At 35.1% G+C, this 23,692-nt stretch overlaps 1 protein-coding gene across 2 annotated transcripts in view; it reads right to left on the reverse strand.

The window, feature by feature from the left end:
* Positions 1-23,692, reverse strand: part of LOC131157623 (histone-lysine N-methyltransferase ASHR3) — a 79,791-nt gene that overhangs the window by 18,932 nt on the left and 37,167 nt on the right. For both annotated transcript variants that reach the window (XM_058111920.1, XM_058111921.1), the window contains exons 4-6: positions 15,550-15,576; positions 12,545-12,662; positions 12,079-12,172 (exon numbers count right to left, since the gene is read on the reverse strand). In XM_058111920.1, the coding sequence (XP_057967903.1) occupies positions 12,079-12,172; positions 12,545-12,662; positions 15,550-15,576 (239 nt within the window). The remainder of the gene's footprint in view (positions 1-12,078; positions 12,173-12,544; positions 12,663-15,549; positions 15,577-23,692) is intronic.

The raw sequence follows: 23,692 nt of genomic DNA on the forward strand, positions 1-23,692 counted from the left end.
GTTTATGAAAAGTAAAAAACGTGTGTTCTTTTTTATTAGAAAAAAGAAAATACATTAATGTACAGAAGAATTACAGGGTAAGGAGGATAAGAAATCCTCCTAATAAAGAAATAATACAAAAAACAAAAAAGCAGAAATCAAAATAAAAACAATCACATCAAAGATCCTTTCCAATCTCTTTGAAGATCTGATAACAACATCCCTTGAAAGAAACTAAAGAAAAGCCCAAAAAGAAGCCCTGAAAGTAACTCCTATCCAAAAGGAAAAGCACAGAATTTATGTTAGCATTGAAGATCCTCGCATTTCTTTTGATCCAGTGACCCAAAATATGCAAAAAACTGCACATCTCCATAAAATTTTTCCCTGCTTACCCCTCCCAAATATTTTATATCATACCATTAGGAAAAAACCAACAGTCTTGGGAAACACTTATATTATGTTTGCTTCACAGAATGAAATAGTTATTGTGTAAGAGGATAATAATTTACACAATAAAGTCACTGCTACGGTGCTACTCTTATGTAAATGACAGACAAAGTTGATATTATTCTAACCAATATGGAATAGACTAGGTGATACAGTCAGCATTGAAAGATTTTCTATGGTGAAGCATGCCGTGGCTGATGGGACTCTCAGAATGTTTGGATGAATTTTGATACAACTTTCATTGTTTTTATTTACAATATTTTGATTAGGATCATATCTTCAAGATTCTACAGTATTATTATTTATAGAACTAGTATTTTAGTTTATTTAGGTTTCTAAAAAAGTTTGCTTGACTTTCCCAATATTCTGAGCATTATACGTATATAAAAAGCACCCATGCAGTAGTTTTATTCAGACATGAAATGAGAACTAAAGTTGTCCTTGGTCCTTCGTTAACTGGTATCGACCAGATTTTGGTCTGACATAGCTGTCAAACGTTATTTGACAGAGTTTGCAATTTCTACTCAAATCACCATGGCTGTCGAAGTTTGACTGGGGTTGTCTGGAGTTTCAACTTAAATTGTAGGATTCAAAATTTGACCTTAATCGTGTTGCAATAACACCATCCCTACCACCATCCTCACCACCAAGCCAGCCCTTACACTAAATCTCATCATTCCACCCTTTCATTCTTAGCAGATCAGCAAAAAAAAAGGGGGTGCTGCCACAAAGAACAAAGCGGCAGTTGCAGAGATATAAAACTGTACTGCCACAAAGACCAAAGAGCAAGTATCAAAAAGAAAAAGTTATTGCTGCTGCAACCGGCTGTAATCAGTTCAGTTTGGTTCAATTTCAGCCAAACCAATGACTGAACCAAATGGATCGGCCTTTTTAATTTACAAACCAAAACCAAACTGAAAAATTATGGTTAAAAAAAATTTTCCAGTTTGGAGGGCTGGTTCTGTCAAATATCTGGTTTTCAAAATTTTCAGACTATCCAACCAGGCTAATGGGTAATAAAGACACAAGGGTAAAATAATTGGGTGAAATCATATATTACCATAATTGGGGCTGAGATCCATTACCTTCCATGTTCAATGGGTTGGGGTTTCTATTTATAGGAGGGGGGGCTCTCCTTTTCTCATAATTAATGTAGGAGGGGAGACAACTGCAACAACAGCAGTTGCAACATGTTGCAGCAACACTCCAGCAGGGGACAGCAGCAGCAGGGGCTCAGTCTGGCAGCAGCAGCACTGCTGCGAAGGGTCTGGGCACTGAGCAGGGCAGAAGCATGCCTTCCTTGTCCCACATCAACAAAAATGCACGGTGGGGACTTCCCCAAGTTTAATCTCCACCCCTCCCCACAAAATTCTTATATTTACTCTACCACATTGCTTTAAGAAAACAAAATCAATAAAATAATTCAATATAGAAGTAAAAATATTAATAAATTATGACTAAATAAACACATGAATATGAACGTGTAAAATAACAGACATTGTAGGTATTTGGTTTGGTATTCTTGTAGAACCAAAACTGAAACTGATTTTATGAAAACTAGAAACCAAAACTGAAAACTGAAAAACCAAACTGAAATGTAAAATGGTTGGATTTGGGTACGGTTTTCAGATTTTCAGTAATTTTTGTACACCTACACTGCTGCCATTGAAATCTTTTATCATTTCAAGAATCCTACTAGCCATTGCAGAAATCAAGAAATTTCATCCTTTGTTGAAGGAGGCCATTGTCTTGTCATAACTGCTATGGACCTCTGCAGACGCTCACCAGAGCAAAACTCTACAACATTGTTGGAGTTCGACTTCGCCAAGATCAAAATCCCCCCATCTTCTTAGCAGTTGTCAAACTTCCTATTTGGAGCTTTGTTGCTGCTGTCAAGCTTCACCATAGGTGTTGCTGTCACTCACTCATGCCAATGAACCCCAATCTTTGACATCGCTTCCATTGCCATTATTCAACATTCAAATTATTTCCTGCAAGCCCAAGCAAGAGCATAGTAATTGTTGTCAAGCCTTGCCATAGTCGCTCCTAGGAACATCATATGGAACTGCAACAATGCTGCGCATCATGGTTTAGAAAGCCTTGCATCAGTATTATTTGAATCTCAGAGAGACCGAGCTGAAGTTGTGGCACTCTCAGCTACAAAGCAGCATTGCATTGGTGATCCCCATCCCACACTAGCAGGACAGCATGGCTGAATCATGGCTCGTGAAGAATGAAAGGGAGAGAGAGGACTGCCTTCCATAGAGGAGTTCCTGTAGTTGGCTGGAAACCTAGGGATCCCAGCATGGTTATCAAAACCCTGATCTGGATCTTGTGATCCTACAACCGTAGATCTAGACTTACCTAATAGATACAGATCTAAGGAAGAATCTTAATCGAGTAGGATCTTAATATCGCAATCCTACTTGGGATCTTAACAATCCTACTTGTGCAATGGAATATGGATATTTCCAGTTTAGGACTTTAAAGAAAAGGCCCAATATATATATATTATGGACACAAACACTTTGCTTTGGCAATAGAAACAAAATCTGGTCCGATTGGCCCAAATGCATCAAAATTAAGGCAAACTAATGAGCATGTCCTAGGATTTGTTCGATCCACGTCAAGAGAGCAGCAGAACATCTCTTGAAAGCTCTCTTCCTTTGAAATTGAAAACTCTTTGAGAGGTTAGAGCTCTTGATAGGCAAATCCCCAATTGTTTGTTAGCAGTTTGGCACTACACCTAGAAACAGTAGGGGCCAACTAAAAGCTTTGAGATTAGTATAGAGCTTCAACAAATAGGGAGTTGTACAGTCAAGTTGCGAGCTTAAAGTTGCAGACTTGAAGTAGTTATGCATTACCTTTGTTGTTTTTCCACTTTCTTCCATTTGCCTATCTTTATTTTTATTTTATTTTTTCCAAAGCATAAATCATATAGCTTTATTTTTCTTCTTTTATTTTCAACTAACAAAAAGTTATTCTTCCTTCAACAAAAATCATTTCATATTTTTTTTAGGGTCAAAATTTTTTAAGGAAAAACCTACTAGGTGCTAGCTAGCATGCAAGCTACATTCCTGAAAAATTTAAATTTCTTAAACTTACTACCAAGTTTTTAGGCTAATTTTAGTGAGAATTGTCATAAAATGCCCAATACCTAAGTTTTGACATCATGGTTTTAAATCATGGTTGTGGGTAACATCGCGTAATGGTCACGGGTGTCGCAGGACGCAGGTGTTACGTAAGTAGAAGCGGGCTTAATGGTTGTGAATTCTTTTCACTCAAGGACCACCATGCCAAGATTGAAAAATAAGCATGAAATCCACTAATACATGGTTTTTAATGAATTTTGACTACTTTTATTCAACCTAGAAATTCTTTTTAACAGACAATATGATTCTTATATTAATTTTAGTGACCTATTTACAAAAACAAGCATATTTTTTTATAGTTTGCATTACTTTAAAAGGTAAAAAAATGTAGAAATGTAATTAAAATGAAAATTAATAAATTAAAGACATAAAATTACTAAAATTGAGTCAATACTCAATATATACTTACATGAATTTGAAAAATGATTGGTATCAATAGTTGAAAACATAAATACAATATTACGAATTTACAACACTGCACGTCACCACCCAAAAGACTAACATGGAGTTGGGGTTGGGACCTGCTCTAGGTAGTGTGTAGAAGAAGACTCACTAGACCCTAACCCATTAGGATAAGGATGATTCGCACGATATGGATCATAGTCCTGAGCTTGAGGTGGGGGATATGCTAGAAGATAATTGTTATCATGAGATCCATATGATTGTGATGATGAATCATCTAAACCAAAGTCCCCAAAACTACAAACCACACCATATGAATCTCCAGTAGAATCACGATCTCGATGTTGGTGACTTCTTCTAGATTGTGCACCATGACTCCCACTAGACCCACCACTACTAGCTCTTCTCCTCCTGGGTTGTGAAGATTGGTACCCTGGAGGAATACCCAAGTCATAATTTTTGGGTATATCATGTAGTCCATAATGACTAGGAGGATATGTATCCCCTACAAATGATGTCCCTATGTCATACCCAAAATCATATTATGCACCATCACCACCACCACCATCACCCCTAGCCCTAACACCACTACCACCATCATCATCACTTTGTGGGCTCAAACCAAGATTGTTATCACTTAGTGTACGTTTAGGATTTGAACTTGAATCATGCACATTTATTGGTGGTTGGCCATCTCCTTTTGCAGTACCACCAACCTCTTCATCTAACCAATTTGAGTTGTCCTAACCCTCGTGTAATGGCACCTCTCTCTCCTCCAACCATAGACTCAAAGGATTATCTTCTTTAAAAATATAGTCCTAATTGATAGGGTTGAAACTATCTTCGATTTCTTGTTAGCTTCTTCTAATTGTATGCCTTAACTTTAACCTCATGTTGTAATGCGCGAAAACAAGTTTTTGTAGTCTCATGTACTTCAGTCTATTTCTTGTTTTTGCATGGATGAGGGTCATGAGGCTAAAGGTGCTCCAATTACACTCACAACTCAAAGTTGATGTGATCAAGCTAAGAACTCTGATTGCTATTCTTTGGAGCTCAGGAGCACACATGTTATAATGAATCCATCATTCGGTTACATAAATAATTGAATAAAAACATAAGTCAATATAGAATATTTTTGAAAATCAAATTTGAACATAAAAATGACAAAATAGATTCAATCATCCATTATTTAGCTATATTTAGCAGGATTTGTTTGTTTCACTGCCCTTTGAGCCAACAGGGTTCCAAATGTCTCCTCCTGATCCCGATATAGCAACAACAAAACAGGATGATTGTAAAGTATAATTAATTAATTAATTAATTAGATATATTAATATATATTACATAATGTATTACAGAATACTAAAATAATACAATATTCGATATAACCAATACGTATTTGATTAATAGCCCGAGTTTGAGCATCTACATCGAGTACCAGCTTGGTTACCACTTTTTTAACCTCATTCATGACTTCTCTAGCAAATTTAGGAGAGGGTAGGCACCATAAAGTAATTATGGTTTCAAAAACTATCCTAAAATTAAATTTACAAACATACTAATTAATAATATTGTTGCAATGCAACTATGCATAAATTAAAAGTTGAAATAATAAAAAATTGTATTTTTTTACACTTACCAGTTGTGTGCAAGTTTTGGTGCAATTGAAAACTCCACCGATTATCAAAAATTTTCCAATAATGTTAGTAGAACTGGCAACCTTTCTGAATGACCAACTTCGCTCTATCAATTGCCTCGTATATGAAACACATGGTTGGTTTTTCATCACCATCAACCAATTTAAAAATTTTCACCGAGGGTTCTTGTACTTTGATTATATCAAAGGCCTTTTGCCAAAACTCTTTCCCTAAGATAATCTTCTTCACATCATATGTTGGACCAAATTTTGTCATCCCAAACATTGAGTTTTTCTGAGCATCAGATGTGAACATTTTCCTCGATGTTTTTTTATGCAATGAGCTGCACATGTGTCCAGCAGACATTGGACCTCTTTTGCATTAATAATTTTCTTATTGCCTTCATTGCAACTTCATTATTACTCACTACTTGAACAATATTTTCCTCTCCAATTTCTTCAACCACCTCGTCCATTAATCTAAAATGAAATTATAGATTTAATAATTACTACTACTTAATTAAAAATATACAAATCTCTAATACTATTTGCATATACAATCAAAATTAGAAAAATTCCTGAAATAACATTCAGTTGTTCGGCTCAGCACATCAGAGGCATCAACTGACTTATGAAACATGGTGCCTTTATTACAACTCTAGTTGGTTTTAACCAACCATCACACATAATGGTTACAACTCTTTCCTTCCAAATGCCTGCAAAAGAAGATATATAACATTTCATTTCTCGATACTCTTACTTCAAATAAATTTCAGATGCCTCATAGAGTGATGGATCGTTCACCCCCTTCCCAACCTCTGTAGCAACATCAAGCATAGGCTACAAATGGAGAGTCGGCTACATCCGATTATAAATTAGGAATTTTCCAACTGCTTTTCCTAATTTACTTCTTAAACCTTTCAGTAGCCTAGTATTTATTTTTGATTGTTTTGCACTCTTACTTCTTTCTAAAATAGGATCTATTGCCCTTGGTGTAGCTTCAGGGGCATTGGAATTGATCCATTGTCATCCACTACCTTCAGTTTCTCAAACACTATAAGATCGAGCTCTACTAAAACCACTTACACCACCACTACCAGAGTCACTTCCCTCTTCATAAATATTACCCACTCCAATTGTTCTTACTCGAAATCTTTGTCTCTCTTCCCATTGTTGTTGTGATTGTATGCTTTCTTGTCAAGCAAATCTCATTCTTTCTTGTTCTGAGTCTTCTTCATTGCTCGAATTCTCAAAATCTCCTCTAATTTGAGCTTCCACTTCTTTTTGCCTTATTTGTTTATCTCTCTTCTTTTTGGCACATTGTTGTACATGTTTTCATTATTTGTTTTCTTACTTGTGCGGTTACATTCAAGCATCCAACCTTCACTTGACCTTTTTTATGTATCAAGTGTTGTTTCAAGTGTGTAATGTCTCCTTTAATTATCTTCCCACATAGCTTACACATAATAATATGTTTGTTAACGTCTACTGGAGTGCCAAAATGCCATTCAATGTCCTCACTAAGTAAGTTCTCATTTCCTTTCTCACGTGGCATCTTGATAGACATGATTTCATGATCTCTAGAGAAAACACATAGAAAATACAAAGTTACACTCCTTATAAAAAATGTCCTTCTAATTTTAAATATTTAATACATAAGAGTAAAATATAATTTTTGGTTAAAAAATAATAAGTATCATTTATTCAAAATTTTTAAATAATTAAAATTTTAAAATATTAGATATTTCATCTATTAATAAAATAACAGTCATAAAAATAAGAAAAAATACTAATTATTTATATACAATATATTTATTTTAAGATCATTAAAATTATTTCTCAAATCTTAACAATTAGAAATTTAGGATTTTAGGTATTTACTCAACCTAATTTAATTATTAAACTGCCTAAGTATCAAATCCTATCCCTAAATTTAATATAATATATAACTATTAACTACTCAAAATAACTAAAAGTAAACCTAATATAATATTAATATATAAACAATATAATATATATATATAAATAGTAGTTTAACTATTTAAGACTTTAAGTAAACACTAAACAACAAACAAACAAGAGAAAAAAACAGAACAAAACAAAGAGGAACCTGATTGGAAGATTCAAGAATCAAGACCCAAGAGGGTGCATTGTCGCTGGAGGAGTCTTGACTCTAGAAGATAACTCCAACTCTCCAAGACTCGAACTCTCGGAGATAGAAGACCAAAAGGAAGGTGGGGCTGGCGGCGACTAGCGGAGCTGCTGCAGGGTTGGCAGCGACTTGCGAAGCTACTGGGCTAGCCTGCGATTGCCAAACAAGCTTCAAGCCTTCAACTACTCAAGGAGGGGGGGAATCTAAACCTTCGACAATTCGACTACTCAGGGGCGCGGGCCCGGGGGGGGGGGGGGGGGGTGGTGAGATCTTAGCCTCTGAACTCAAAGAAATTAGAGAAATGGATGAGGGGGTGCTAGCCGACTACAAACTAAGGTTCCTTCTTTTTCTTTCAACTTCAAACAACAAATCAAAGGTAAGATTTCTTGATTTTAGTCTTTGGAATGGTAGATCGGCCTAGGACAAGTGGTGAGGAGAGGGAGAAGTAAGGAATCGTGAGAAAGTCGGGTGGATTTGAAGGATAAAAGTCGAACGGAAGTGTCAGCTATCGTAACAATCTGTAACGCACCCCCCCCCCCCCACGAACATCAATCTGTTACGGTTTTGGCATCCCCATTTTTCGTTATGTAACAGCAATTATTTAAAACCATGGAAAGGATATTCTACGTTTATGCAGCCTATACTTGATATTGCCACTCAAGTTGGGAAGGGGGTGAAAGGTCCATCACCCTATGAGGTATCTGAAATTTAGTTAGAGCAAGAGTATCAGGAAATGAAAGGTTATATATCTTCTTTTGCATGCATTTGGAAGGAGAGAGGTGTAACCACTATGCGTGATGGTTGGTCAAGACCAACTGGAAAACACGTAATAAACTTTTTAGTTTATTGCAATAAAGGCACCGTGTTTCATAAGTCAATTGATGCCTCTGATGTGCCAAGTCGAATAACTGACTATTATTTCAGGTAATTTTCTAATTTTGATTGTACATGCAAATAGTATTATAGGCTTGTATATTTTTAATTAAGTAGTAGTAATTATTAAATCTATAATTTCATTTCAGATTAATGGACAAGGTGGTTGAAAATTTGGAGAGGAAAATGTTGTTCAAGTAGTCATTGATAATGAAATTTCAATGAAGGCAGGAGGAAAATCATTAATGCAAAAGAGGTCCAATCTCTACTGGATAGCATATGCAACTCTTTGCATAGACCTTATTCTTGAAGATATTGATAAGAAAAGTAATATGAGGAAGGTCTTAAAAGAAGCAAAAATAATAACCTCTTTTATTTACAACCACACATGGACAGCGAATTTTATGAAGAAATTCACAAATAATAAAAAAATGCTTCAAGAATGGCTTTGCCCTGTCATCACTCGATTTGCCACTAATTTTATTGCCTTGAAGACCATTGTTAGGCATAAACAAGCATTGAGGTAAATGTTCACATCTGATGCTTGGAAAAACTCAAGATTTGGGATGGCAAAATTAGACCCAGCATATGATGTAAAGAAGATTATATTAGGGAAAGAGTTTTGGCAAAAGGCCTCCGATATAATTGAAGTATAGAAACACTTGTGAAAGTTCTTAAATTGGTTTACGGTGATGAAAAACCAACCATGAGTTTCATATACGAGGCAATTTAAATTGGACGTCGTTCTTCTCCCAATTTCTCTTCTTCCAACCATGCAAAGGAAATTGTAGCGGTCGTAGTCTGTAGCCAACACATTTTGACCTCACGCTGAATGTCAAGTAGGAGGCCTTCAATAAAACTACCCACAAGTTAGCTTTCACTCCAATCTTAGTCTTGTTTGATAGCTACTCAAATCGTGTCTGATACTCCAAAGCAATGCTAGTTTGGCGCATTTTGGCAAGCTTTCCATCAATATTCTTATATCCAGTGGGATCCAAATCGAACAAGTAATCCAAAAACAAATTCTACCCATGAAGGCAATCCATAACGAGCTTCAAACCAATCAAATCATTGAATGGCATCACCATCCAAACTAATAGCAACAATCTCAACTTTAAATGTTTATAAAGTGTGGTGAAAGCGAAAGAACTTTTCAACCCTAAAAACCCAACTAATAGGGTCATCATTATCCCACCGAGGAAATTCCACCTTCATTGAGAAGGACCATGATCACTTTCCTTGGTAACCTCCTTCGCACAAGTATGACCGCCACTTACGATTACCTAATGTAGAGGCATCTTCTCTCTCTTTATGGAAACATGTAATGGGTATTTTAGAGAGTGATGCCTAGATCTCTTTAATGAGACTTAAACATATTGCTAAGTTTCAACCTTTAGCCTAGTTTCCATCCAGGACCCTATTGAAAATTTTGAGGCCATTACATATGAGTGAAGATCAGAATTCCAAGATCTTGTTTTTGTCAATGAGTTAACAGCATCCACAAGAATGTCTACTCTGATACCAAATGATAAAACCCAAGGGTTTTATCATTTGATTTGGGAAATTGAAAGAAAGGATAATAGAAAGAAAAAATAAGGTTGCTTACTTCAAGGGGATCTGCCTCCAAACTAGCCAAAGGCTATGAATTATGTTATTTCTTGAAATAAAAAACCCCACAAGATTACCTATATATATAGGGCAAGGAACCCTACTCATATTAGGAATGTAAATATCCCGATCCAAGTCCTTAATGGACTCAATACTAATTGATTTGAGAATGCTAACACATTAAATAAAACTCCCAACATTAAATAGAATCCTAACATTAAATAGAATCTCAATTGATTTGGGAATCATAACACATCAATTAGAAATCCCAATTGATTTGGGAATCCTAACACATTAATAAGACCAATTGATTAGGGAATCCTAACATATGCAAGTCTCAATTGTTTTGAAATAGTTTCGGTTCAACACATTAGAACTTTTTTTATCTTCTCATTTATACATTTAAGTAATTTTTACCGGGCCTAATTTACTAACCAAACAAACTTAAATTTCACAAACCCAAAATGTGTAAAAGCTCAACCTAAAAGGCATAAAAGCGCACTTGTTGTGCAAATGATTACGCATTGCCATATCATGTGTATGCCTTTTAGGAGTTTGATATTTTATACTAGGCCTTAGGGCATTTAGGCATGCATGTTTTGAGCTGAACCTCAAAGTGAGGCTTGATTAGGCCTATTAAAACATTGCTTCAAAGTTCTCATAAGATTAGAAATAACATTTTGAGCAATATTTGCACTTTTCAAAGGCTCAAATAAATTATTGGAGCCTAAATATTGGGCGGCATTACTCCACACTAAGTTCCCAAAAGCTTTAAATCTATGTACATTCAAAAGTATCCCTTTTGTCCATTTGATGTTTTGTTAACTTGAGTGTGTATTGCTTCAAATTTAATTTTTTAAAAACACAACTTTTATACAGTTACAATTATTGATTAATTAATTTAACACAAACTGAGTAACCTCTACAAGTTCATTTTTGTAATGTTTGGGGGAGAAACACTATTTGAAAAAAGAATATATGCTAAATGAGATCTCATGTCATAATTTTTTTAAGAATCCATAAAACGACACTACTTTCATTCATTCCCAGACCAATTTTAAAAAATAAAATGAAAATATGTTCATTAGAATGAAATACGATATAGGGGCAACCCAACAATTTGACCATGTCACATCCATGTTGGAGGTGAAATTCAAGCTTTGGGAATGGGGGAATGGATAACCACACTATGTAACCAAGGCCTAATAGGCCTCCTAATGAACCTATGTGCCTGCATGTACTATTAAGTATGCATGTAAGCATGCATGCTACAGTTCTTCTAAAGATGTTTTTCAAGCAACATAATTTTGAGTTAAAAACAATCTCATTCTTGTGTTAAGAAAGTGAATGATTTGTTGACACTAATTTCATGTTATGCAATTTTTGCCTTCTAATCATCGCTTCATCATTCTTGAAGTTCTACAATTAAAACAAAATAAAATATTAAGCATCATGATCATTTTTTCTAATTCCCCAATTCTTTTTGGAAACATGTCTACTTCTCTTTGTTTCACCATTACAAATATTTGTAACATATCTTCAGCCCTTATTATGTGGAGAAACAAAATAAAGACCATGAACCATCGAAGTCCCTTCATCATTACTTGAGAAAGAATGCTTGCTGCTTCCTTTTTAACCACTATCCAAAGATGAGCCAAGGGATGCAAAACAGAAACATGATGGTTCAACATTTTTATAATTTCAACATATGCTCAGAGTCATGCAAAAAATATGTATAAAATAGCGCATTAATTAAACAAATGATCAAAATTATGGATTTTATTTTATGTACAATGGAAATGATGGATTATCATTAGGGACCAAAATACCTGCAAACACAATCCTCAGAGCATATAGAAGTGCAGTTTGTGCATCCAATACCATCATCAGCATCGTCACGCTTCTTCTTGACAAGGTACACATCTGATTTTGGTTAAGACCAATGCTGAATATAGAAGGCTATCCAAATATAAAGAGCCACACGGGAAACATATAACATTATTTACTAAGCAGTATTAAGAAATCATGATATATCACAAAGACCAGTATCGTTCCCGAAAAAAAGTACATAATAAATTTAATTATCTATTATTAATTATAAAGGGAACGACACACGCTATCTTCCAAACAAAAAATAGATATTAAAACAGGTGAAAAAACATTTGACTGGTGCAAACATCATAAATACCCAATACCACTTCAACTTATCCGAAGGCAGCTTACCTAATAGTTGCTGCTACTGTTAAATATGTAATTAGTGAAATAAAAATTAAAAGGAATAATTAAAAAGGATACTGCGCCTTATGTGCACAAATGGAGGCGGCTCCATTTTATTCTCCATTACATCTTTCCATGTTACATCAATCCTGAATTCTTCCTCAACATATGGTAGAGGCAGGCGACAAAATACTTTCTAAATTTGATTTAGAACAAAGTTAGACAGCAGTATATGGCAACAAATAAATAAATGTGCAAACATTTATCTCTGTATAACAGTGTAATGTATATGAGGAATGAGAAGTAATTTCTGAGCTTTTTTTGAAATTTTTGAGATATAACTGTAAACATTGTATTCCACTTCTGCCTTCCAGTTTAAAAACTAAATAAATAAATAAATTCTATGTACACCACCAAAATCCACGAATAAACAAATAATAGATAAATTCCACACATATTTTCCCTTCTGTTTTAGCAATCTCTCTGGCTTTCACTTTAACTCCAAATACTCACCCCAAAAAAATAAATAGATAAATAAATCCTTACTCTTAGCTAATGTCCAGAAAATTGACAAAATAAAAAAGAAAGCTATAAGAAGAAACCTCCTCTGGTGCAGCAAAAAAATTTATCTAAAGTGTCATATTTTATTCGAAATCTTTTAGCATGAATGTTCAAAAGACCTTTGCCAGTGTTACCTATCATGGGTCCATTTCTACCTCAAATGGTACTCATATTGTGAGCTCTGGTGTGTAATAGTTGACAAATCAAGATTCGAATTTTGAATTAAAATCTTAATTTTGTGAATTGAGAATTGAAAATAAAACTGAATAATAGGATTTGGAAAAATCCTCAAATTCAGTTGGTACTTGTGTGTGCGTGCATGTAAAAAAAATAACGCTACAGCATGAAATATATTGATGAACACTGAACAATCAGTTGCCCTAAATACATACATGCATATAAATGCATACTTAAAAGTGTACTGTTTATTAGAAAATAAAAAGTAAAGATAACTAACTATTGAAAAAATAGGAAAAAACAACTCCACATATGAACACTTCTAGCTACTAAATAAACTGTTTCTTGAGGAGAAGCAAACAAATGAAGACCAGATGGAATTTTCAAACTCTTTAGAAAAAGTTAAGGCACCTTTATTTTTTTATGACAATTCAAAAGAGAGATAAATGTCAGTAGAGATTCTGTTAAGGCCATAATACTTGAAAAAAATGAATCTTTTACAGCCCATGTGATTAAGGATCCAGAAACTTGTCCCAAATCCATAAAATTTTTTATAGAACCCTAAAATAAGGGTGCTTTCTGTATTGTCTCTGGAAAACAGTTCAGAAAAAAACGATTAGACGAACACTTCTTTTTTGAATTTCCTGTATTCCTCGTTCTTGGATACAGAAAACTGTACTTAAAAACTTTGACCTTAGTTTTTAAATAGTCTGGTTTCAACAGGAAAACACGGATCTAATTGAGAATCATGGATCATAATAATAATTGACTTTGGATTTGGGTTTGGTTTGGATTTGGGTCAAATCTGAATGCTTACTGAACCATGAATCACAATAATTGAATCTAGAATCATATGATTTATGGTCCATTGCATCCATTAGGGATCAGGCCTATAGTCCAAATAACTGTGCTTCAAGGCTTTGGGCCTGAATTTGTTTCCTCCAAGTTAAAGGAGGATACAGTTCAGGGGTCCGGGGGTCATGGTGGCTGAGCTGTTTACTTCCATAAAAAGAGTGGAGATGGTCAAACTTCAAAATAAGGCTCAAAGAAAAGTGGAAATCCAACTAGAGTTTTTCTGCAGTTAGAAAAGGAGTGTTCAGTTGCATCTTTTTCACAAGCAAGGGAAATGCTCCTGTACAGGACAGAATCAACTAAGTCAAATACGGATTTGTTGATGCTTTTGCATCCTCGGTGGGTGAGGATTATCGGTGCAAAGAGAATTTTCCAGCAAGCATCCTTTGGTGACCCTTGTTAGGGGAAGTCTTACAAAGAATCAGAAAGTCTATGGGTATGATGTGCACTGTGCAGGGTAAGACTGAGGCTGGGGAGGAAAAGTGTGGTAAGAAGGGAACTAATTCTGAGAAGACTACGTACAACAAAGTTTATTCATGTTGGATGGAGATTCAGGAGAGTGGTGGAAAGATAATTTTTTTGAAGATGGTAATCTTGATGGGATGATGACAAAATCTTTAGGAAGAAATGCAGAGGGGAACTAGTGTATAGTGGAGTCTCCAATTGTTGAAGAGGTATAGATGAAAAAGTTAACAAGGGTATGGAGTCTAAGGAATAAGGAAAAGGAATGGGGAGATGTGTCAGATGATGAGAGAGATGCTGCCAGCGAGTTTGCTTGTTGATGGTCTGTTGTTGAATGAGTTTGAGGAACAATATGAATCATCTAACTACTTGGGGATATTTACTTGTGCCACCGCTTCCCATGTCATTTCTGGTCTTATGGAGGGAATTCCTTATTGAGAATGATGGACTGGGTAAAAAGCAGCAGTGTGCGGATGGGATATTGCCTATTCTTGTGGAACTGGTTAATGGTAAGGAGTTAGCACCTAAACAAATGATGCAAAAAATGTGTTTGTGGCTGTCTGATTTTAGAGGAAATGAAGTTCGTCTGGAATCCGGACTGTGGTAAAAGGAAGCTGAAGAAAGGATAGTGTGAATTAGAAAATTTGCAGTGCTCCGTCAATTATGATGGAAATGGCTTAAAGAGCAATTTTCTAATTAGTTTTTGCTAAGGTTTTTTTTTTTTTTTTTTTTTTTTTTTTTTTGGATGGCTTGTCCTCTCCTAGGTTGTGTTCTTTTGTTCTTTTTTCTTTATACACTTTCTTTCATTATCAAAAAACAAAAATCAAGTATTGAGGTTGCATTCCAACTCCCAAATATCAACTTTTTACTTTTACAAGCAGGTAAGATTTAAGAGTTCATGTCATGTAATAGGTGTGCTGAAGCAACCACAACATAAATTTTATTCATGTATATCAAACATAAAATGACCACAACATAAATTTTATTCATGTATATCAAACATAAAATGACAAGTTATTGAAAGCACTGACCTCTATATTATTCGCTGGAACTGCATGCTGCTCATTCAACAAATATATGAGTCCTGTCAGCCATCCTAATCAATAAAAAATAAAAATGAAGCAATAAAGGCGACCAGAAAAGTTCAAATGCAATGAACACACTTAAAAAGATCTCATTGTTAAATATTAGAGTTCTCAAAAGCAATTGGTTCTTTTCAGCCAGAACGCAAAAGCATCAGTTGCCCATGATAGATATCATGAATCACAGCCAGCTAGCTATATTATATTATATGTCTTTCTCAATAGAAACACATCCTAATCATGCTTTGATGTATCAAAAAGGGTTAGAAAGGTCTATGCAGAAAATACAACGAGGCATGTGCATGAATAATTCAAGAACCAACCGTATACTGAATATGTTTACTATACAGTATGCACAAAGGGTGTCTGAGAAGGCCACAAGCAGATAAGAAGTTTAAGATTCTCACACACACATACTCTCAAATAGACCAATATATATATATGATACAACTTTCATTATTAACCAATGAAGTGCAATACATTTAGCATGAATAGAACCCTCTCACTAACAAAAAAAAAAGAGGATGATAGAAAAAATTCACAGATAAAAAAAAAAAAATGGTTCACGTAAGCTTATTAAGAATTTGGAGCACTTTCATGGACCGCCTTTCTTTTTCGGCAGAACTATAACAAATTTAGCTTCGCTTGCCAATATGTTAAACTAAAAATTGCTGCACTGCACCCTTCAGCATAAATCAGGGTCAATCCATTCACCCCATCTCAAAACTTTCAATATATTATGAGAGCATACATTTGCGATAGTGGTTCTAAAAGAAAACAAGGCAGCCTGCATAATAATTGCAACTGTGGAGGAACAGTCACAATCATCCCCACTCTGATTCTTTTATATAATGGACTGCCTTTGCTACATCCATGATTCCTTTACTTACTGAATTTGCAATCTTGTTTTAAATAAGCTCTAGCAAACTTCAACAGATTTACATACAAAATTTGTTTGAATTACTAATTAAAAACTAATGAAAAATAAATATATGTCACATCAAAACATAGCTATTTATATGCACAATGGAAGCTCAGACCCTGTGAAAAGAGCTTCCGCCAAGAGTCCATCCTTAATGTTTCATTAATTGTTAAACAATTTCCTCTTCCATCCATAGTTATTAATGTTTAACTAATTCATAATAACAGTTACCTCTCAATTAACTTGTTAAAATTAAATACTAGAAAAAAAAATTCTACATAATATAGAACACGTCTTATTTACCTATTCTAAAATGCGTCTCTTTATTAAGAATTCTAACTACTCAAACACATCTCTTAATCAAGTAAAAAAAAAAAAACAACAGAATAAAAATGCATAACAAATACCAAACAAAGAAAAGAATAAAAAAGCTTCAAGAATTAACCATCAAAAATTATTGTCAATTGATGTTAATAAATACAATCCTGCATTTATTTCAAAGTCAAATCGGAAAAACAAAAGGAACTAGTATATGTTACTATGTATCCAATTCTTGCATTTTCTTCAATAAACAAATCACAACAACAAACAATTCGAAATATAAATATAAATATAAATAAATAAATATAAATATATATATATATATATATATATATATATATATATATATGCAACAATCAATACATAAGAACAACAAAATATACACCACTGAACAATAAAAGGAGCCTGTGCATTGCAATAAGGAACAACTAGTTCAAGGCCATTTACACATCTCATAAGATATCAACTCAACAGCTCAAAACTATAGTGATAGATAACCATTATTTCAAATGAAAACTATATAAACTAAAAATCTCACAATTAAATGTTCATAAGAGAGCAAACCTGTAAAGCTTACTCCCAAATAAAAATTATTGCAATAAATTTAACAAGAAATATTTTTGAAAAGGATGAATGCCAAATTAAATACTAAAAAAAGATAAGGTTTCATTTAAATAAGTAAACCCACACAAAAAGGACTTGTTTCTACAATGTATCGTAATATAGTCTAAGCTTTTGAAGTAGACCCAAAAAATAAAACCCATACTAAACCTATACCATAATCCCAAATTTTTTTCTCTACTATCATATTTTAACCTTAAAGGAGTTGGCATCTAGACTGAACATTATTTCTAATCTTAAACAAGTCAAAGTCAAAGAAAAAATTGGAATGATGTGTGCAAAAAATTTCCTTAACAGGAAAGTCCCATTGCTCCAGTCATTTTTGTAATTCAAGTCTACCTCATGAATTTAAAAAAAAAAAAAAATGAAAGTAATACAAGGCCATTCTATCCAGAAAAAAATAAAAGTAAAGACCATCAATGGACTGCCTCTTAGTGCACGATGTATTTGTAACCTTGTGACCTGTAATAGCCAGACAATCAATAGAACAAATACCATTCCAGTTGCGAATCAAATGGAAGTTCGCAAATCCTTTCAGAGGAGATTAAGTTGAGGAAGGCTGATATGGGTTTTGAGAACCAGAATGTGAGAGACAAAGCTGTAGGATTCTCTCTTCTTAAGTCTGATATTAATTATGAATGAACAGCAAGGTGGAAATTAATGCTCCATTTGCAGGTAAGAGCCATACAAAGTCATCTTAAGAAAGGCACGTCTCCATCTTCAGATTGTTCTCTTTTACCTAGCTCTCTACCTCTTGCACCCACTATAAAAAATCAGAGAAATGATTATCCAAGATTTCATATGAAAAGTATAGATGCTTCTGCACATATTCTTCCTACTCCGGTGTTAATTAATATTAATTGTGTTGCCTTTGTTCCATGGGGAGCTCATAGATGAGAGGAGTGTAAATTGGCCAGTGATGAGGATAGGGTTAGGAGGGTCACCTTTGTAGCGAATTGGATTTGTTTCTTTTTGGGGAAAGAATTAGTTGGAGACAGAAATCTAGGGTTAAATAGGTGAAGGAGGGAGATTGGAACTCCAAGTTGTTCCATAGGGTAGATAATGGGAGACAAAGGAAAATCTTTATCGAGGAACTAAAGATACTAAGATAGACTCGGAAGATGTGGTGTGATATTCCAAAAGCATTAAAAGAGGATATTATGGACTTCTACAGGAGTTCGCACCCTAATAGTCACAACTCACAAGCATAGATTGATTTTAGAGGCTTTAGTTGGTGTCCTATTGAGGATGACCTTGTTCTTTGGTTGGAGAGACCGTCTGACATAAAGGAGGTACAAGGCCTTGTTCAAGATAGAAAGAGATAAGGCTCTATATGGCTTTACTATGGGTTTCTTTCAGGATAGTTGAAACTTGGGAGGTGAATCAGGAGGACATCATAGAAATTTGGGTACAAGGCATTGACCTCCCCTGAGATTTGGCAAAAAGACACAAACCTCCCATGAGGTCTCAAAAATCCCAAAGACCTCCCTAGGGGTTTTAAACACTCCACAAACCTCCCAAGGGGTTTGTCAAAAAGACACAAACCAGCCCCTACATTTGACAAAAAGACAAGTCTTTTACCCAATACAAGTTATCGAAAAATGAAATACGAAGGGAGCTATGTGGAATTTTTGAAACCTCAAGGGAGGTCAGTGGAATTTTTGAAACCTCAGTAGAGGTTATTTTCTTTTTTGCCAAACCTCAAGGGAGGTTAGTGTCTTTTACCCTATAAATTTTACAAGTTTCATTGGAATGGGATGGGGGGAAGAGTGTTGCTTCTACCTTTATTGCCCTTGTTCTTAATAAAGAGCAGTCCAAGAAAGTGAGAGATTATAGGCTTAGCAGTTTGGTTACTACACATTATAAAATTATAGTTAGGTGTTGTCTAACAGGCTGCAAAAGGTGATAGGGCGTGAATTACCTGGGGTCTTCATTAGGGCTGCAAATGAACCAACCTGCACTTGAAAGTTCGGCTCAATAAAAGCTCACTCAGGCTCGTTCATTATGTAAACGAGTGATTCACAAGCCAAATTTTACGAATTGTTTCATAAATGAGACGCACCTGAACATGAATGGGCTCAACTCGTTTCAGCTCCCGAGCAGCTCGATTATAGGCTTGATTTTGACTAGTTTAATAGGCTTGAATTAGAAGCATTTCTAAACTAGTTTAAGAAGGTCGAACTAGCTTGATAGATTATAGTGGGCTTAAAAGTAAGAACTATTTTTGCATACGATTATTTAGCTCAAACTCCATAACCTCTATTGAGTGATAAGGATAATGTTCAAGGCCAATATGCTAGTTTATTGGGGCAAAAAATATTTAAAGCAGAATTAGTAAGAGTCCCTTTCACCTTTTTGCCTAACAAAGCCTCTTATCTCTTAACATGAGAGGTTCCAACAGAATCAAACTATTAGTGAGAATCTCGATAGCTCAGCTCAATAAGGTCTCGCAAGCTTACTCATTTGCATAACAAACAAGCTTGAGCCAATATATTAAAACTCGATCTAAGCCCTGCTCGAGCTCGAACTCGGTTAAAAATTTAATGAACAAGCTTGAGCAAGGCAAAGCTTGGCTCGTCTAGTTTGCAACCCTAGCCTTCATCAAGGATAGATAGATTTTACATGATGTTTTGGTTGCTAATGAAGTGGTAGAGGGTGTGGGAAGGAGGGGAGGGTGGGATGTTTTATTTAACCTAGATTTCGAAAATGCCTATGACATGGTGAGTTGGGGATTTTTTGACCATGCGATGGCTAAGAAGGGAATTGGAGGAGATGGATTAAAAGGTACTTGTCCTCGGTGACCATGTATGTCACTGTGAATGGTCAACCAAGGGAGCGGTTTAAGGCTTCAAGGAGGCTGACGTTTGTGTTGTTGTTGGTGATTTTTTTATATGAATTCAGCAAGCCATCCCCCTTCCTACAGATTCCCATACCAAGCCAATGACACACCAACCATGCCTTATCCCTTTCTCTAGTCTTAAAGCCCCTTGATCCTTTATTTGTCTTTCATCCCTCCTAAATAAGTATGGCCTCATTCTTTAAGACATGCTCAAAGCCTTGATGTAATTCAAGGCCTTAAGGTTGGCAAAGAGGAGATTGTGGTTCCCACCTTCAATTCACTGATGCTACCTTTCTCCTTCTTAAGGAAAATGTTGTGAAATTCTGAAACATTTTAACCCTTCTTGCTATATTTGAGAAAACATGTCTAAGAGTGGGGTTGTAGGTTTGAACATCGAAGGGGATGAACTTAAGGATTTCAGTAATTTAGCTGTAGATTGGCCTCTCATTCTTCTACTTTTTGGGATCTAGTGGTGGAGAGAGCAGGGAGCAGATTGGAAGATTAGAAGAGGGCGCATTTTTATCTTTAAGGGGCTGCATCACTCTCCACTAGTGTTGTTCATTCTAATCTCTCCATTTATTTGCTTTTCTAGAATTCAAGGGCTGTGCGCTGCCTATATGAGAATTATGAGAGATCTTTTGTGGTCAAGTATAGAGGAAGAGAGGAGAGATCACCTTTTTAGTTGAAAGAAGGTTAGAAGACCCAAGTTTGAAGCGGATTTTGGGCCTAGGAATTTGGTGTCCAAAGACTACATACATCTCACTAGTTGAAAAATTGTTGTGGAGGTTCCCCTTGGAGGTTGATTCCTGATGGCACATGGATATCAAAAGCAAGCATGAATTGCATCAAAATGGTTGGGATGCTAGAGGGAATGGCAATGTTTCTAGCACAAGCCCTTGGAAGTTTGTTTCTCGGGCGGCTAAACTTCTTGTAACCTCTTATCGTCTCCAAGTTGGGAATGGGAATCTTATTTGCCTATAGAAGGATGTCAGGTGGGTGATATTTTGTTTCAATGTTTCATCTCTCATCTTCTCACACAATCTTCCACATATATGCACCGATTAATGCTTTTTATTGTTTTAAGGGAGGTTCTCTCTATTGGGATTTTCATTTTTTCAGAATCTCAACGAGAGAGGTTGATGATATGACCATTTTGTTAATAGTTCTAGAATCCTTTGCTCCTTCAATGTGTAGTGCTTGGAGGATTTGGTTTCAGGATTCTTCTAGTTCTTTCTCCATAAACTCCTTTCTATCCCATTTTGTTGAGAATTCCAACCCTTGTTTTTTCTTTGAAACATTTTATTTGTAAGGCTAAGTTTGCATTCAAAATCAAGGTTTTTAGGGTCATTAAGACTCCTAATAGGCTTAATACCAAAATTCAACTCTCACAAGCACATACACTCAATACACCTTAAACTAAGAATTCAGTTTTCCAAACATAAACCCAATAAATCACGCTATATTTCACCTATTCAAAGATCTTGAAAAAGTGTATGATGTTGTTCAGAAATAAGTCCCAATTGATTCTTTCACAAAGGAATCAAGTTAAATGCGGAAAAGATGCTATTTTAATATATCAAGAAAGTAGTTCAATGTTAGCAAGCAATATTCCAACAATTGATTTAGATTAGCAAGTAGTAATATTAAAAGTCTAAGGATTCAGATATGCTGTTCAAGTTTTGGAATTTCAGAATTTCAGGCAAAAGGTTTATCAAATATGAAAGTGCAGAATTTGAAACTAAGGTTTTAGTAATAGCAAGGATTGTAAGATATAACAGAGGTTCAAATAGAAACTGATGTTACCATGAAAGTCTATAGATGCTTGACGTTGTTCAACACACAGTGGGATCACACCTAGAGTCATTTGTGCAAGCTTGTGAGATATCAATTGAACGCAGCAATGCAAAGGATTGATGGTGTCTGTGTGGTGATATGAAAGTGTTGGCAGTGTGGATGTAACTTTGGTGGTGGCCGTGTGGGTGATGGACGGAAAATCGTGAAAGTGGGATAAGGATGGAGTCGCTGGATAGGGTGGTCAACTCTCACCACTTGATCTCCAGAGAGAACGCATAGCCTCACACTACACAATCGAAATAATTGGACAAAGCTAACAAGCTTCAACAAAGTAATTTCCTTTCAATATTTCAATATTCAAAGTTAGCTTTTGTTCTTACAATGAAGAGATATATATATAGCTAGCATGGGGGGACAAAGCATTAACCAGCTTAGCTAGCATGGGGGATAAAGACATTAAACAACTAACAATTCCCACACAAACATGGGAGACACAAATAAACTTACTAGACACATTAATTACTCTAACAAGTTATGTTGGCCTTACAAGGCTTAAAATCTTGTTATCTTGTTTTGATACTAACAAACAAGTGAAATTTAATGTATTTGTGAGTAATGATATTTCAGGGCTCATATATGAGAAAGCAAGGTCAAAGTGCTCACAAGGATCAAATGAAGCTATTCCTAATTTCAATTGGTATCAGAGAGGGGTTATAACAACTCTTAACTAGAAGCTATAAAAAGATCGTAATGGCTAACTTAGGCGTAGCTCCCTTTGGAGAGGGACAATCTTCAATTAGGCCACCAATCTTTTGTGGATAAAACTATACATTTTGGTAAAAGAGAATGCAAATATACATTCAAACCATGGATTGGAAAGTTTGGGAGATTGTCACGGATGGTAATCTAATTCCTACCACATTAGTAGATGGAAAACAAATACCAAAGGAAAAGAAAGACATGACTGAAAGAGATTATAAAATGTTGCAAATAAACTCTAGTACCATGAATGCTCTATATTGTGCCTTGGATGCTAATGAATTTAATCGAGTAATGGCTTGTAAATTAGCTAAGGAAATATGGGATAAGCTAGAAGTTACTTATGAAGGAACAACGGATGTTAGGGATAATAGGGTTAATATGCTCACAAGCGAGTATGAAGCCTTTAAGATGAACCCTGATGAATCAATTACAAATATGTTTACTAGGTTCACTCACATAATCAATTCCCTAAATGCCTTGGGAAAAACTTACACTACTTATGAGATGATAAGAAAAATTCTAAGAGGTCTTCCCTCCATGTGGGAACCAAAGGCTACTGCTATCACGGAAGGTAGAAATCTAAAAAACACATCTTTAGATGAACTTATAGGTTCTCTTCTCACATATGAAATGGCAATGAATGAAAAGAGTGGGAAAACCAAAGCCCAAGAAAAAATAGCCTTTAAAGCCTTAGAAGAAAACTCAAGTAGTGAAATGGATGAAGATGAAGAAGTCTTCATATCTAAAAAGCTAGCAAGGATACCAAGAAGGATAAACAAATTTAAAAGAAGAAATCAAGACTCCGAATCAAAAGAAGAAGAAGTTAGCAAAAA

Source organism: Malania oleifera, chromosome 6 (assembly GCF_029873635.1).
Source record: "Malania oleifera isolate guangnan ecotype guangnan chromosome 6, ASM2987363v1, whole genome shotgun sequence".
Taxonomy (NCBI): Eukaryota; Viridiplantae; Streptophyta; class Magnoliopsida; order Santalales; family Ximeniaceae; genus Malania; species Malania oleifera.